Genomic DNA, 16849 nt, shown 5'->3' on the forward strand with positions numbered 1-16849 from the left:
ATTGTAGGCGGCTCGGGGAGCTCGCAATGAGCGAGCGAGACCTCGGGGCCCGAGATCGCTTCTCTTCTCACTCACAGCTGCTTGGCCACTGGCCCCCGGCTCGTTGCCAGAACAGCTCATGTCGTAACAGATGCAAAGGCCATTTTCCTTCCCTTTTCCCCACCCAAAGACTCCCCTTTCTCCAAAATGCACCCATTTCAATATGAATACTATTTTTGAAGAAAAAAATGTTGTGAAGGAGAAAAGAAAATCACACGGTTGGATGAGCCGAGGAGGTGGTCGGTCGTCGTGGTGGTGGTTGGTAGGGGGTGGATTTCATCCGAGTTGTGGGGTTGGGTGTCATAAATGATTTTTGGGCATCTCTGGGTGATAAAACGCTGCATGCTGGAACATCTCTCTTCTTTGTCCAAGCCAAAAGTCTCATTTACTGCACGGGGGTTAGCTGCTCGGAATTTATCTCTGCGTGTACTGCTGTGCCTCTTCCCAAGCCACATTCTATAGACTTGAGTATGTATGTATGTATGTTTCACTTTTTTTGCACCGTACGTAGCCAACCGTGCAAAACGGCGGTGCGAGGACAGACAACAAGCTAAACACAAAAAGCAGTTTTAAAGAAATTAGTTTTAAATCTCTATTTTACATTGCATAGGTCCAGTGGCTTACTAATATCGGAAGGAAGAGCGTTCCAGACGGCCGTAGAAGCGCGTCTGAAAGTGCCGCATGATGCGGTGACCGTCTTTTTTTTACGAAGAGATCCATAGACTCACATAAACGTACACAGAGATCCACAGACTAACATACAGACCCAGAGGCTCACTTTCACTTACATGATCCATAGACTTACATAGATAACCTCACACTTGCACAGACTTACATGGAGACACATAGACTCAAATCAAGATTGAGACACATAGACTTAGTTAGAGATACATAAACGTACATAGAGATCTACAGAATTAAGTACAGATCCACAGACTCACAAACAACTTAAATGATCCACAGACTTACACACGATACCTTTACAAAGACTTACATAGACAACCACAGACTTGCATCTTCTTAGAAGCCAAATTCCCATCATTGCATGGGGTCAGCTGCTCATATTTTCTTATCCACGTGTTTCTAGACTGTGCCTCTGCCCTCATCACTATACCCGTCCTGGACTGTAAATCTCAGCTGCCAACAGCTTATGTTTAGCTTTTGCTTTACAATTGTTCATTGCATGTGTGCATCGATCGTCCTGTTGGTGCGTGTGAATTATTCACGCACGAGTCGTATGAAGTTGTTCAGCCCCCCCCCCCCCAAATTGTGGGTTGTCTTGGCGATGGCAATTCAGCTACCCTCTGCCTCCACGAACACCATCGATCAGATCAATAAACAGGGCTAGAATATTTACTTCTCTTTTTGACTTTTTGCATATGCAAAAAGTATAATACTAATAAGAAGTGATGGATTGGATCTGCCTCTGTGGATCTCTCCCTTGGTTTTCTCCTGCATGAAACGCTCTTAAATGGAATTGGCCAATCGTCCAAATGTAGCGAAACCTTTCCTACAAAAAACAGTCTTGGGATATTACGAGCGTTTCCCGGATAGATAAATAAATAGCATAATTATTATAGCCGCCACTTTATGCTGTAGGATAAATCTAACGACAGAATGCGGTACCAGGGTGGGATAGAACAGGAAATGACATCTCTTGTCCAGCACATTTGCACTGCTGGGTGGACAGAGGCATGCTGGGTAGAGGGGGGGGGGGGATTTAAGAAACTTGCACGCGAATTTTGTATCGCCTCTGTGCCGTGCCGGGAGAACGAATCGTCAGCGTCGGCTTCCTGTTATCCATAAAAAAAAAACTGATCAGAGAGAGGAGAGGGATTTCTTGATTTGGCTGACCCACGTCTTCACGTGGCTCAGCCACACACTCGTGGAAGTGCTTACTGCACACTTCCCTGTCATGCCGGGCCATTGCCCAACACGGCGTTCCGCAATGCCAACTAGAAAGTGAAGTGCAACCGTGGTGCTGACCCCAACCCAATACCGTGAAGGAAAAAGAAAGCCATCTGTGGAAATATCTGTACGCATGCAGCCAACCGTGCTAATCGGAGGTGCGGGGGAAGGGCAACAAACTAACCACAAAAAAGCAGCTCTAAAGAAATGAGTTTTCAATCTAGATTTAAAAGTGCATATAGCTCCCCAGTGGCTTCCTCATATCGGAAGGAAGAAGAGCGTTCCAGACGGCTGAAGAAGCGCATCTGAAAGTGTGCGATGCGGCGACCGCCGTCTTTGCTAAATGGCTCGCCAAAAGCCGCTGCTGCGAGGGATGTGGCACAGCACCGCGTACAATGTACAACATCTTTGCGTGCGTGCGTGCGCATGCTTGTGAGGAGCGGTGGCGCAGTGGTCAGCGCCCTGCGACCCGAGTTTCAATTGCCGCTCGCGGCCACAATTATCTGAACCGGTCCTGTGCCTCCCGTAGGACAACTCAGCCTCAAATGAGCACCTGGTGCGGTGTGTGAAAACATCGCCACTGGGGGAGACAAAGGTGGCCACCCACCCTGTCATGCTCTATGCTGGCATGCATAGGTGCTGTTGGCTAACAGCACTTGACCAAACAGTTAGTTAAAGGCTACACGGGGGATCTATAGGACCCTTTGTGGCAGTATTAAGATGATACAAAAAAGAATAAAAAGGCTTTACCCTTTCTGGAAATAATTCAGCTGTTAAGATGTTCAAACAAAAAATGGACACCTATTACTTGGCATCAAGCCATCAAGTGTCTATTTGGTGTTGGAACATCTTAACACTTTCTGTATTGCCAGAAAGGGTAAAAAAAATGTATCTTTTTTTTTTACGACACGGGGGGATAAATTTTGTGTCCGAACGGACGGGCACCTCCGTACGGAGGTGTTCATCTGTACGTAGGTGGTGTCTGTGCGTACGGAGGGGGTCTCTGTCCGCACAGAGGTGTCCGTCCGTACATACGGAGGTGTCCGAACGTCCTCACGAAGGCGTGCATTGCGTGCGTCCGCGCCGGCGAGACCCGCAGCGTCCCTCTCACCGGTGTGCTCGTATTTGTGGCGCATGAGCGAGCTGCTCTTCTGGAAGGTCTTGTCGCACAGGTTGCACGTGTAGACCCCCCCGACAGGCGCCGCGATGCCGCTGGCCAGGTTGGGCACCTCCAGGCGGCGCGCCTTGGCTGCCGACGGCCCCGCTGGGACCTCCATCTCCGGAAGCTTGAGCGCCATGGGGCCCAGCTCCAGCAGGTTTCCCTGCGGAGCAGAGAAAGAGAGAACGGGGTGTCGAGTCGCATCTTGGAGTGGGCTGACGTGCGATTAAATAAATGAAACTTTTTTGTGCGTTTAGTTTCGTTGTCCTTCCCCCGCACTTCCGATTAGCACGGATGGCTATGCACGGTGCGAAAGAAGTTCAAGGGACACACGTAGGTACATTGGTCACGTGGTGCACGAGCGCGGATGACAAAAACGCAACACCTTCGTTCGTCAATAACTTTTCCCAAAAGAGGACTTTTGTTTCATATAATTGCCCGCAATGCCCCCCTATTATATGTATTTGTTCCTCCTCCTCGGGGGCAGTGCTATTGAGGCACGTAGCGTCGAGCTCCCGTCGCTCACCGCAGCAGACTTTAGCGCAGCAGGCGTGAAACGGACGAGGTACCTGCAGCCCGAACTTGTGGTGCAGTTTGTTGGCGTGCCGGAGTTCGCCCGGCAGCGCGGTTCCCGGCGACCCGTACGGGAACGTAAGGTAGGACAGCAGCCCGACCTGGTCCAATCCTCCGTAGGGTCTCACCAGACCCGGCAGCCCCCCGTGGTGGCCCGGCGACATCAGGCCCGCCGCGGCGGCGGCAGCGGCGGCCGCTGCCGCAGCGGCCGCCGGGTGGAACGGAGGCCCCACTCCGTAAGACGGGAAGTGCGGGAACACCGGCTTGGCCCCAAAGAGTGGGAATCCCAGAACGGATTTCGAGCCCAGAGGGAAGTCGCGCTGCCCCATCTCTGCCCTCTCCACCCCCAGCTCGAGCCTCCTCTTGAAGTAGGCGATGTTTGGCGGCTCCCCGCCACGGTTGTGGTTTTTCACGGGGCTGATGCAGCCCGAAGGAAGGGCCTTCTTGTCGTTGTTGTGGTTCTTGTTATTATTACTACTGCCGCCATCGTCTTCGAACTCTTTCTCGGTTGCCAAATGCTTTGGCAGAGAGAGGTCGAGGGGCTCTGACTGCTGCTGCTGCTGCGATCCGTCAACTCCGTGGCCGTTCCGCAGGAACGGAGCGTGCGGCGCGTCCATCGCGTGGGCAGGGCCCGGCTTCCCCGCCGAGCAGCCCTTGTCGGCGCGCACGTGCGCCATGGTGCCCTGGCGGCCTTCGTCCGCTCTCGCCCGCTTCGAAGACGCCCCGTCCATTTCTTGTGGCGAGCGATCGTCGGCTTGGCATGGCCCTCGCGCTTCGGCGTGTTCGTGAACTGCCGCCGGTGGCGGTGGCGGCCTCGGGTAGCCGCCGTGCTCTTTGCCCCGCGGCAAGAACGCCGAATCGCCCGCACCATAGTAGTCCGGTGCCTGCTGGCCGTCCACCATTTTCTTGGGGCTTCCCGAATACGCCCTCATTTTCTCAAACCAGTCCTTGACGAGCTCGGGCGGCAGGCCGACCCGCACGGATATCTTGGCGAGGTCCTCGACGCTCGGCTCCATGTTCAGAGCGAAGAACGCCCGTAGCAAGGAGGCGAGGTGGTCCTTTTGCAGGGGGTAGGCGGCGAAGGTCTTGTCATAAGTCATCGGGGAGCTCGCCGGGTGCATCTTCTTCCCGTGGTGTGCCGGGACGATGCCGTTGTTGGGATGAAGAATCGCCTTGATGTCCTCGTTCATCAGGCAGAGGTAGCGCTCGTGCTGGTGCAGGGGAATGGGGCCCGAGAAGGCCTCGTTGCAGTACTGGCAGCGGAACGCGTCCCCAAAGGGAAACGGCGGCTTCTCGTCCGTCTGGTCGCACTTCAGGGGCTTCTCGACGCACGAGCCGTTCACGCGGTGGCCACCCCCGCCGCCGACGTCGCCGTTCTGACCCTGGCGCATCTTGCCACCGCCGTCCGCGACGCTTGTCCCGTTAATCTTCACCTCGCCGTTCCTGTAGCTGGCGCCGAAGCCGGCAGGCGGCACGAGGTGCCTGTAGTGGTAAGGGCCCGACGACTCCTTCTTGATGGACACGGCGCTGGCGGCGGCGTCGTCAAGGTGCCCCGGTTTGTACCGATCGCCAAAGTCCTGCTCCTTGGGCCAGGGTGCCGCTCCGTCCACGAACGCCTTCATCCGCTGCGCCTCCTTGCCGTCGTCGCGGCCCGGGGAGCCGTGGTGCATCTTCACGGGGGGCGCCCCGTACTCCCACGGTTGGCCGAGCAGCGCGCCGCCGCCGTTGCGAGCGGGGCTCTCTGGCCGGCAGTTTCCATTCCTCGGCTCGTCGTACGTCGGCGAGCCGCGCCGCCTAGCGCCGACGCCACCGCCGCCGCCTTGCAGGTCCGAGAAGTCTCCGCCGTTGTGCTCCGTTTTGACCTCGTGACCTGCGGCGACGCTGAAGCTCTCGAGGCGCCGCCTCATCATGTGCATGAGGTCGATGCGGCCTCCGAGGTCGAAGGGCAGCGCGACGCCCCCGACCCCGCGGGCCTGTAGGGCGAAGAGCGAGTCGGGCCTCATGCCGGCGAGGCGCGCCCGCATCCCACCAGCGCCAACGCCGCCGCTCAGAGCCGCGCTGGCGCCCACGCCCAGCCCGATGCACTTCTTGCTGCTGATGTGGGAGCTGTAGGAGCCCGAGTGGGAGAATCGCTTCTTGCAGTTGGAGCATTCGTACGGCTTCTCGCCTGTGAAGTGGCAGAGGCGGGGGGAAATTGAAATGAGACAACATGAAACAACAACCGCAAGGAAAATATATCAAATTATTTTTTGGTTAATTGTTTCATTGATACTCGTGACAGCAAGTTGAGGCACAGCGGCCATCGCATTTAACGAGTGGATCGCGGCAAGGGGGTCATAATCGTCATCAGCCAGAAATTGTCCCCACCGTCGCGATCGGCTTAGGTAGGCACAGAGCCCATCGTGGGGAGCAGGGGGTAGAAGGGAGCCACGCACCCACAATAAATCAAAGCACCAAACCAAAAAGGTGTAGGCGCAGCCCCTGCAATGTGCTTCCTCACGCCACTGCTGGCAGAAGGGCCTCCACTAGAGGGAGCTCTGGAGAGGGTATTTTGGACGATTGTTCCACGTTGGCCAGACGCATTGGAAGGGGTGTGAGTACCCACGCTGTACCCCACTGTGCACGGTCTGCCGATGGACTGACTGTGGTGTAGACATTTCAACTGCTGGGCGGACAGATGTGGGGTTACAGATAACACTGGTCAACACACTTTTTCTGGCATAAGGTATTCCAAAGGTTTTAATGTAATTTTGGGGTGCTGATTCCAAATCTGGCATCAGTTTTTGTATATTACATCAGGTTTTTGAGATATCAAATATTGCATTTTCAATACAAACTGCAGAAGAATAATATTAAATAAATGTGGATATCTACATAAAATGATATTATAAACACACTATCCTAAACATACAGCACCATATTTTAACACTAAAGCAGTCACTGACTCGCAACAACTTGCAATCATAAGTGACAGAGTTAATTTCGGGTAAAATCAATGAAAATGGGGTATGCCGATAGCATAAAAATGAGAAATGATGTGATAGAGCAAATCTGAGATCAGATTTGGAATCAGCACCCTGAAATTAGTTTAAAACAGCTGCAAAAGTCCAGGCCAGAATTTTTTTGTTTGTTCACCAGCGTAATAAACGTGCACTTTTGTTTTAACTGCCACGCCGGGAGATGAAATTGAACCGGCGAACACTGAATTGCAAGTTCAGTGTGCCGGATTAACGCAAACCGATACGATCAGGAGTTCAAATTAACGACAGGTAATGGAAATTCAAGTAAAACTGCACGCTGTGTGGACCACACAGAAGCAAGGGTGAACACATTTTCCCCCGTTAATACAATTTACAATTCCCTATTCGTGCTATGAGCGGTGCTGCCAATGTGCAGAAGATAAAATATGATTAATGAGCTTTTGGCTGCAGCAGCAACACCTGTAGGTGACATAAAACCCCTAAAAATCTTGTAAACAGATCAGTAAGTTTTCACAGCTGGTGCGTAGTCACAAGCATTGCTAGCTAGGGATTGCCACTTGTCCTGGTCTTCCCAGGATCAACCTCTTTTTTTGAGGAGGTAGTTGTGCTGGGAGGCTGACCCAGAAGAGCCTGAATTTATGACGCTGTTGATTGGACAACGGTGGCAAGATGATCCCTTGCCTGGTATGCAGGAGGTCATGGGTTGTATCCCAACCCTGACGCCTGAATATTTGTAATTTTTGCGTGTCTCTCTCCCCTTTGGTGGCATGGATTTTTCTCCAGGTCTTCCGGGTTTTCCCTCCAAATTTAGAAACATGCGCTTAGCGTATTTGGCTGCTATAAATGTACACGTAATGAGCCACTTCGTTGAGCTATAATTTGTGATCAGATCGCTTCTGAAAAAGAAGCTATATAGCTCAGTGGGCCTTACCTGGTAAAATTCAAAGGAGGTTATCGTTTTTATAGTGTAGTATGGGCCAGGAAACTCACAAGAACTACCGAAGGACAGAGCTTTGTGCCCTATATAGGATGGTCCAGCTCACTGGCAACCCTCGCATCGATGAAAGCTTGAGACGGAGTTGTCCTTGGAAATCTGCAAAGACCTTCCCTGGACATTAAAAGTCCTGTTTTTGTCAGTTGCATGGTCTAACACCGTTTGAGACGAGGCTCAAAAGAAAGCTGTCTCTGGTGTGGACCAATCAGTTTCAAGGACAATGCATATATTATCAGAGTATGTTTTTTGTTTGCATTCTGACCACAAGTATTGTGGTTAATGCAGACATGATTTCTCGTAAAGAGGTTTCAGTTTTGTTGCCAGAAAAAAGGGGGAAAAATGTATTAAATAAAGTATGACTTGAGACAATCCATTTACATGTAGTTCTCCTCTCTTCTGGTATTTGTGAGATTATATTTTGTCCCATGGTATGTCCCGGTTGTTGGTACCTCAGAGGTGACAACACTCGTAAGGATCCACAAAGATAACTTGTTTAGGATTATTGGGATTCAGTGGATGTGCCCAAAACTAAACTCAAGGTACCAAAGTGAAGTAAGATTCTTAATATTCATAGATATACCTGAGATTTATTGATATACATCATGTGTTTATTGGCCTTTTGATATGCCTGAAAATGAAAGTGCCAAACTAAGGCACGTTTGCGATTTTTGTGGTTCTTTGAAATTACCGAGGAATAAAAACTGCTCTGGGATGGTCATGTCCGCAGAAAGAGCACCCACACAGGAATCCAGCAAAAACAACGGCCGGGGCTACGGTGGAGGGAAACAGAGGGCGGAGTTCGATGGCGATGGAGGGGTGCAACGTACCACTGTGAATCCGCAGGTGTTCCTTCAGGTGGTGTTTGTACTTGAAGGCCTTCCCGCACTCGGAGCATTTGAACTTCCGGTTGGCAACATTCTGGGCCCACGCCTGAGCCTGCAAGGGACAAAGGCAGGTGAACTACAGCGGCGTAACATCTCTCGGGCCTGGCTCTCTGAGGCTCACGTGAGTGCGGTGAAAGCCTAAGGCATCCACACATCCATGTCTCTGTATGTGTGCGTGAATTAAGCCCGATAAACTCGAGTGGTGGTGCAGTGGTTAGTGCGCCGTGCTTTTGAACCTGGTGGCTTATGGCTTCAATTGCCCTCCACGGCTGGCATCAGTGGTGAGTTCAATTAGCGACGGTCCTCAGCGCAACCACTTGAAAAACTCACATACTCTCACTGATCGGCGTGGCGAGGTTATGGTCAAGGGACCCCCACAGCCGGCTCTGCATAGGGCACCCTTAATCTGGCAGTGGACTGACAAATGGAGCTGTACGTGTAAATGTGCATAATTCTGTAAACCTGCACTGACCAGAGTGGTGAAGTATGGTCAAGTAACCTCTGTAAGCCACACGGGGAGAGAAGGCCTTCATCCAGTAGTGGCTTCAACACAGGCCTGTACATTATTACAGTAATAATATATAACTACGTCTCTATGGTTACAAGTGGTACCTGAGCCAGTGAGTACCTGCTCACGGGGTAGACCCGTGGGAGTGAGTACCGTTCAAGTGCACCTGAGCGAGGGAGTACCTGCTCACGGGGAGACCCGTGGGATGACGCCAAGTGTCGCTCCAGCTGCGATCGGTAGACAAAGGAGCAGCCGCAGGTCTGGCACGTGAGGGAGCCGGGACCTCCCGAACCGCCGGGCCCCCCGGGTCCCAGGAGAGCCCCGGCCTCGTGCCGGCTGCGGATGTGCTCCTTGAGCGAGGTGAGGCGGCGGTAGCCCCGTTCGCAAAAGGGGCACGACAGCAGCTGAGCGAAGGAGTCCGGCACCCCCCCGGCGGACGCGTCTGCCGCACACAAAAGCGCGGGAAACGCACACGGGGAGGGAGGCTTAGCTGCTTTGGATGTCCCGAGCGAGGGAATGCGGCTTGGGGTTGCCACCGTTTCCACCGTGGACCAACACCCGGACACGTTTCTCGTTAGGTCGAGGTCTATTACCGAAAACTGTACAGTGCACTGGGATAAAGTTCAACGCAAATATTGGTACCGGATCTTGGCGCCAATAAATTCCTGCCACCCGAACACAGATGTCAATTCCTGGACTGTCTGGGTTAAATCCTGATCAAAGCCAGACAGGCTGTAATCCTAGAATGCACCAAAACAGGATGTCATGTTGACCACTGAGATTGAATGATGAAATCAGCTCTTGCGTGGGTGCCAGGTGAATTGTCGTGTCGCAGGATCGTTAGAAATGGATAGGGCATGGGGAGGCATTCACCCAGCGGTTTATTGACCTTGGCTGATGACAATTATGATCATGTGTTGTGGAAATGTGTTATTCATGACTATATTTCTGGAGTAAATTAGTTGTGTTTTTGTAACATTTCATTACGGACATAGTGATTACTCGGAATTACACTGAGACAAAAACATTATCAGATGGATGGAGGAACAAACTCAAATTGGAGACATATTAACTGTGAAGAAAACTAAGTGGACAATCAAGTTTATGAAGGATACTGCAGGTCGATTTTGACATGTCCACCTTGCAATTTGTGTGAGGGTAACGTTTTTTACGGCATGTATTGGTTTATAAGTCTTGACAAAAAACAACAGAATTTCCAAAATGGCAGAATATGAGCCGCCATCTTGAAAATAGAGGGGCAAAAATAATGGCAGAACGGAAAAGGATTTTTGTTTGAAAAAAAAATCTAAATATGCATCCACAAACCGTAGAGTTTTAACTTTATTGGAAGATAGTCGTCATAAAAGAGGACAAGGCAAGCTTTTATCAGAGTCAGCCTGTCATCTGCGATCTGTACAGACCCAACATGTTGACAGCTAAATGCTCAACAGCTTGGCATGATTGGAGTAAACAAAACTATTTTGCGTGTGCATCTCTGCCAAGTTCATAAGATGTGGTTAACACTGCATTACCTTTACAAAAGGGAGGCTTCTCTAATTACCTATCACAAAGAGGTGTAGAATATATAAAAGGCAGGAATGGAGCAACGTATGGATGCTTTGTTGTTGCAAATGGTAAATATGTGGACAGTTGTTTTTTTTCCACGTTCAAATTTGCTTCATCCCAAACACAGGTCACTCACATGTAACACCCATTTTTCCATCCTCAATTGTGTTTATTCCTGTACAGTGTGGGTTGGTGAAAAGGGAGGTGCAGGACTGGTGAAGTATAGTCAGATTGACATGCTGCGAGGAGGCCTTCACCCAGGAGTTTATAGAAACGGGCCTGTAAGTGATGTCAACTGATTATATTGCATCGTACAGCAAAACTTTTTCTGTCCGCTGTGATTGCTCTGATTTTTCTCGCTGTGGCTCATAGAAGAAATTTGCTTTGGTCAGTTTTAGTTGAGTTTGCATTCCGCCAAATCTTGCCATTCCAAATATCATAGACCATCGACTCATTCTACTTGACAAACCTGGACAGATGCCATGCATAATACATTTCAATCAATGAATCGATGCCTACTCGTAACACAACCTGCAAGAAGTCATTCATATCATTATATTTACGACGATGGCATTGGTCTTTACAATGACATCGAAAAGACGCTGCACCACCAAAAAAAGAAGTATTGCATTTTAGTTCTAAATGTAGGACAATGAGTAATGTTTCAGTTTAATACGTAGGCTTTCGCGACCAATATTATTCATAATCAACGTTTTTGGGTTTAGATCGCGTTTCACGCTTCAACACACCGGTGGGCTAAAGCAGTGAACTATTTGTCTTTTGTCAACGTGACACTTTTTTACTGATTGGCCGTGTCGGGTGGTGGAGGGTTACGACACATTTATAAATAACGCGATCTAAACCCAAAACGTTGATCATGAGTAATGTTTCGTTAGGCTTGTGGCAGGCCCTGTTGCGTTACCATGTTCCTCAGTGCTGCTCGTTTCAGGTGTTCCGTTCCGTAGCGTAAACTCGAGCTCCTTGGCGCACATCACTGCCGCCACTGTATCCCGCTGCCGAAAGAAGGCCGTCATGGTCTCGGCGTGCCTCTCGTCTCCCTCCACCTTTCCCTTGCCAAAGAAGTCCTCAAGCTTGCTCAGGCTTCCGTCACCTGCAAGGGATTAAGCAGCACCTCCGATTAGCGAGGTTGGCTACGTACGGTACGAAAGAAGTTCAACATACGTACAAGATACGCCCGGAGGGAGAAACGTCAAAGAAAGCGTCGCGTTGGGAGCGTATGAAAAAGTTGATTGCAAAAGTCGTCGTACGGCTGTCCGATGTGTTTTCGGGTTGCACCACATGTACTTTTGGCACGACGTCCGACGTTTCACTGCACGTGCCGGAAGCTTCCTCGGCAGATAAATTTATCGTACACCACAATGAACAACATGCGGTACAACCCGAAAACGCATCGGAGAGACGTGCAGCACAACTGCGAGAACCTACACAAGTTAAATCAAGCATGAATACGTATGTGAAGCAAATACCATTACTTGCTGTTTCGTATCACGACCTATGTTATCATGCTTGTGTCACTAAGATCTGTACTGGGGGAGCACTGCGCTATGAACCCGGGGAGCCGAGTTCGATTCCCGCTCATGGCCAACACCAGTGACGATTATCTGAACTGGTCCTGGACCTCCCCTAGGTCGACTCAGCCACAAATTAATGCCCAGTGAAGTGTGTAAACCTCACCACTGGGGGAGACAACGGCGTTTGGGCGTGGTGCTGGCCACCCCCTCGTGCGCCGTGCCGGCCTTCATATGTGCTACAAGCTGGCAGCACTTGCCCCAACAATCTGTTAAGTCTATACGGGGGATCTTTGTCTTTGTTGTGCTGTGTAATGACTGTACCGTCGCAGGACGCCCATGAGATAGAGCCGAGCAGCTCACTGGGCCCTTCCTGCTCAAATGAATAAAAAATGTCAACCTATCATTTCAGCGTGCACTATGTTACTCTTGTTCGTTATTTGGTGGAGTGCTACTCATTTAGCAAAACTTGGCATCGGTTTGAATCGAGAGCAATCAAAGTATGCAGAAGTTCTAATTTAGGGAACATTAATTCTAGTGTTTTTTTTTTGTTTGCAAGAAATCAATTCAAAAGAAAAACACAAAAAAACACGCGTTTAGCTGAGCTTGTGACTCCGTAAGATCAGCCACGTTATAATTTCTGAAAGGTGGCGTGGATTTTTACGATACGTACTTTATAACGACGTTCAATTTTAACTGTACGTTAGCATTCCCGATACATACAAAAGACGAAGAGTTTTTCGAGAGTGCCTTGACGAAACCAATGGCCGAGAACACACTTGTCAATAATGCTGCGTGGCCCTAAATGAGGGGAAAAATATTTATAACCGGTGACATTTCGGGCAAATGGCCCTTATTCTTATGCTTCATAGGAGAGGCAGTTTTATTTAATCTCTCCGCTGTGATGAAGGGGCCATTTGCAGAATGGCCATCACCAGAAACATCAACTATTATATATTTACATATTATTCCCTGCTAGGGCAGCGTTACTGACGAATGCATACCTGTCAACCCATACAGTTTAGCCATATTCTTGTACAGGGAAATTGAGTTTTCAGGTCCATACGGCGTACAGCCGTTTCAATACGGGCAAAAAAAAGTAGATGTTTTTGTGTTTCTCCCTTGTGATGAGTATTTGTAGGATGAACGTTGAGATTTATAAGGGCACGGCGTGACCAATAAGGTATGAATTGGTCTGTAATAAGGTAGGGCACTGATAAGGGGTTGACAGGTTATGCAAATGTTTAGAGTTTTTTTTTTATTTGTGCTTCAGCACCGCTGCCCCCTCTCTGCGTATCACCCAAAAAAAATAAAAGTAATTGTTTAATTTTGGACAAGAAGAAAACTAGCGGGGTTGAGAACGCGTAAAAAAAACCCCAACTCATTTAAACAAAAATGTTCCAGAGTAGCGTATAAAGCACATAGTTGTGTGTTTTCCCCCTTTTGAATCCCTGTAGGATGCCCAGCTGTTTTCAGTTGGTTCGACACAACAGCGCAGAACGTAAAAAAAAATTGCGATCCTTGGTCGAACAAAAACACGATCGCTGCGTTCTCTGAAGACGTCGGTGGATGTTGGACGTTTGGCGGGCAGAGGAAACAATGTTGAGGGAGAATTTAGCAGAACCTGTGTAAACAAGAACTATTGGTTTTTTTTCGTAGACAAAAATGAGAAATTGTGGCTTTATGTGGTGAGTATCTTTTGAGTGTCAGGGGATAATCACTGGAGCAGAAACAGCTTGTTCATGTAAAAAAAATGGGGGGGGGGGGGGGCCTTGCTGTGTATGGCTCTGCACCCACGGTACATTATAAACATTTGGCCTGCTCGCCGTGGGGTCAAACGCATCAGCAGTTCACTTCCTCTTTCGTGCTGACACCAAGAAAAAAATGGTTCTTTTTTTTGGTCAAATTATTTAACAAAACAAATGTTGCCAGTACAACAACATATCTTTCAAACATACGGTTCTGGCCCTCGACAAATAACTTCCTTTTCTATGCTAAGAGGTTTTTTTGCAATTCGTTTTTTTACTAATGTTTATGAGTGCGTATCTATGCCTCCGTTAAACACACAAAGCATTGCTCTATATTGCATCGTGCGGTGATTGTCTATTGGAAAAATTAAGGATTAATTTCAGTGTGTGCTTGGTCACGTGAAGCCTCATTTGTCGATCCACTACCGCATGAGGGCCTCCCCTGCACCTCGCGAGGCCGTGAGGGACTATTTGACCCTACTTCACCACGCTGGTCAGTGCAGCTTTTTGTGCAGGTGGGGGGAGAATGCGGAACTGTACTGCCACCCACCACGCCCTACTACGTCCGTTTCACGACGCATGCCACCGGTGACCCATCGGAGCGCTATCCAGGCTTAACCGTGCAAAGCTTCTGAGAAGGCAACGACTGCACCAGCCCCTAGGGCACAGGTCCACAGACTGCGGCCGTCTGCCACGTGCTCTTACTCATGGTGACCTTGCACTTTTCAGAAAAAAATTGCACTTTTCAGACAAAGTTGTTCATAGCATGTCACTTTTTTGTCATTGTGGGGTGTTTTTATTTATTTATGAAAACATTAATTTCAGTCGCGCTCCACCCCCCCCACCCACCAAGATAATAATATTCACCCACTACCAATGCTTCCAAGACAACATCACGTGGTGCTAAATGAAAGAAATTAACACGGATGTATTAGCTCTCTATCAGGTCACAACATATGATGCCTGGATCTTGATATTAATCATAATATAGAGCGAAACAAGAGGATTTTAAGACCGAAATAGGGGGATTTGTTCACAACTCTGGCTGTCGCCTGATGATGCTCGTTGTAATTACTGGCGAAACGTCGTACTCAGATTGTAAATGGGAATTTACTCTCCAACGCACCGGTGTGCTGTACTAGTAACTAATTGGCACGTTCTGTTTACGTGACAAACCTTACTAATTGGCTGTGTCGGGTGGTGGCGAGTTTAACGACACATTTATATTTACGCGATCTAACCCAAAATCCTCTATTATGGATAACATTGGTTGCGAAAACCTACGTGTTATACACTTGATATTAAGATTATATCGCGAAAAAAAAATCTCTTGCTCAGCACAATAAACATTTGACTGGAACATGTCTAACGAAAGTTGTAAATTCAGTAGGAAAAAAAAGACCAACGGATAAAATACCCCACCGCAATATTGCAGGACTCACCAGACTCACTTCCCACGTCGGATCCGAGGGCAGCAGTAGCACACAGCATGGGTCTGTCCACTTTCATTTTGACTGAAAACACAAAACAGCCACGATCACCTTCAATCTTCGTACGCCGTTCTAACGCCAATGACCCACATCACCTGGAACGCGCCCCCCTCGAGATCTCGCCAGATCTAGGGATAATGCTTGGACAGGTTGATGTTAAGGATTATTATACATTATTATTAGTATAAAACGTGAAAATTAATTACATGTGGAAATTAATTACATGTGGCCTAATTTGCAAGAATGGGCTATTGTGTGCAAGTGGTCTGGCCCCAGCATTTCCAGATGTGTAACTTATCGGCATTTGTTACGTTACAAAGAGTGTACAAAACGGGGGAAAGGCCGTTCCTTGTAAGTACGCTGTTTGCAAAACCGATGCTTTACAAGGAATTCTATCGGCTTGACAGAGACAGAACGTGTACACCGATACATATGCGCTCCGTGATACAGTGTAGACATTAGGCATATAATGATTCACCATCTCTCCCTCCTCTCCCCTTTCCCTTCGCCCTCCTCCCCTCCAAACTCGGGATGGTTCAGACTGCCGATTTGACTCAGTAATCTCGTTTATATTGTTTGTTGTGTGTCCTGTATCATCTGTATCTGTGTTGTATCCGTGCTGTTGTCTTCAATGTAACGTCTGCGTTTAAATTGTTACGAATCATAAAGAGTCGATTTTCACACGGGCAATTTGATGCGTGTATTGGTGAAGTAAGACTTCGTTTGATATCCTTGTTGCGTTTGTCTTAATTTTATCATAATTATGCTCGCATTCGAGAATTAAAATTGCATTCGGGAAAACTCTGCAGCTAGCAGTGCATCACATTGTGTCAGAGAATGACCCAGACGATGACATCACAGAACTACTTCTGAGGTCACTCCGATAGATTTCTCTATCCACACGAGGACTGAAACCTTTGCGATGCCTCGCAAAGAATGTTTAAGTTTCAGGGCTGAGATTTAGCGAAAATTAAGTTCAAAACCAAGCTTAACACGACGGTTTATTTTTATTTTTCAATCACTGGTGATTGGGCCGAGACGATCAACTCGCTACACTGAAGAATCCGCTTGTTATTAATGTCAGTGGGTCGCTGGCTGACATCTGAGCCACCCACTTAAAACCACGTAAGAAATGCTGCCCTCTGCTGTGTGGACTTTGAAGGCAATTGAAAGGGGTGTTCCATATGTAGCTCTATGGTATCCATATCCATGGGTAATACAAATAGTTTATATTTCGATTTAAAGCTTTCGTGACTGCAGGGATTCATCTTCTTGGTTCTTTTGGTAAAGTCACGTAGAAGGAAAATAATAAAATAATAAAAATAAAACATAATAAAATAATTGTCACGACGTTTCGGCCACAACGCAAGCAGCCGTCTTCAGGTGGAGAACAGGTCTGTCGACAATGCAGAGTCAGACTCCACCTGAAAACGGCTGCTTGCGTTGTGGCCGAAACGTCGTGAGAATTAT

At 48.6% G+C, this 16849-nt stretch overlaps 1 protein-coding gene across 1 annotated transcript in view; it reads right to left on the reverse strand.

Moving 5' to 3' along the window:
- LOC144943487 (zinc finger E-box-binding homeobox 2-like) overlaps nt 1–16849 on the reverse strand; it is a 98147-nt gene that overhangs the window by 14656 nt on the left and 66642 nt on the right. Inside the window, exons 3-8 of the mRNA XM_078870973.1 lie at nt 15332–15403; nt 11535–11723; nt 9229–9488; nt 8482–8590; nt 3676–5846; nt 3059–3269 (exon numbers count right to left, since the gene is read on the reverse strand). Of these exons, the coding sequence (XP_078727099.1) occupies nt 3059–3269; nt 3676–5846; nt 8482–8590; nt 9229–9488; nt 11535–11723; nt 15332–15403 (3012 nt within the window). The remainder of the gene's footprint in view (nt 1–3058; nt 3270–3675; nt 5847–8481; nt 8591–9228; nt 9489–11534; nt 11724–15331; nt 15404–16849) is intronic.

The sequence above is a fragment of the Lampetra fluviatilis genome, chromosome 31, assembly GCF_964198595.1.
Source record: "Lampetra fluviatilis chromosome 31, kcLamFluv1.1, whole genome shotgun sequence".
Classification (NCBI taxonomy): Eukaryota; Metazoa; Chordata; class Hyperoartia; order Petromyzontiformes; family Petromyzontidae; genus Lampetra; species Lampetra fluviatilis.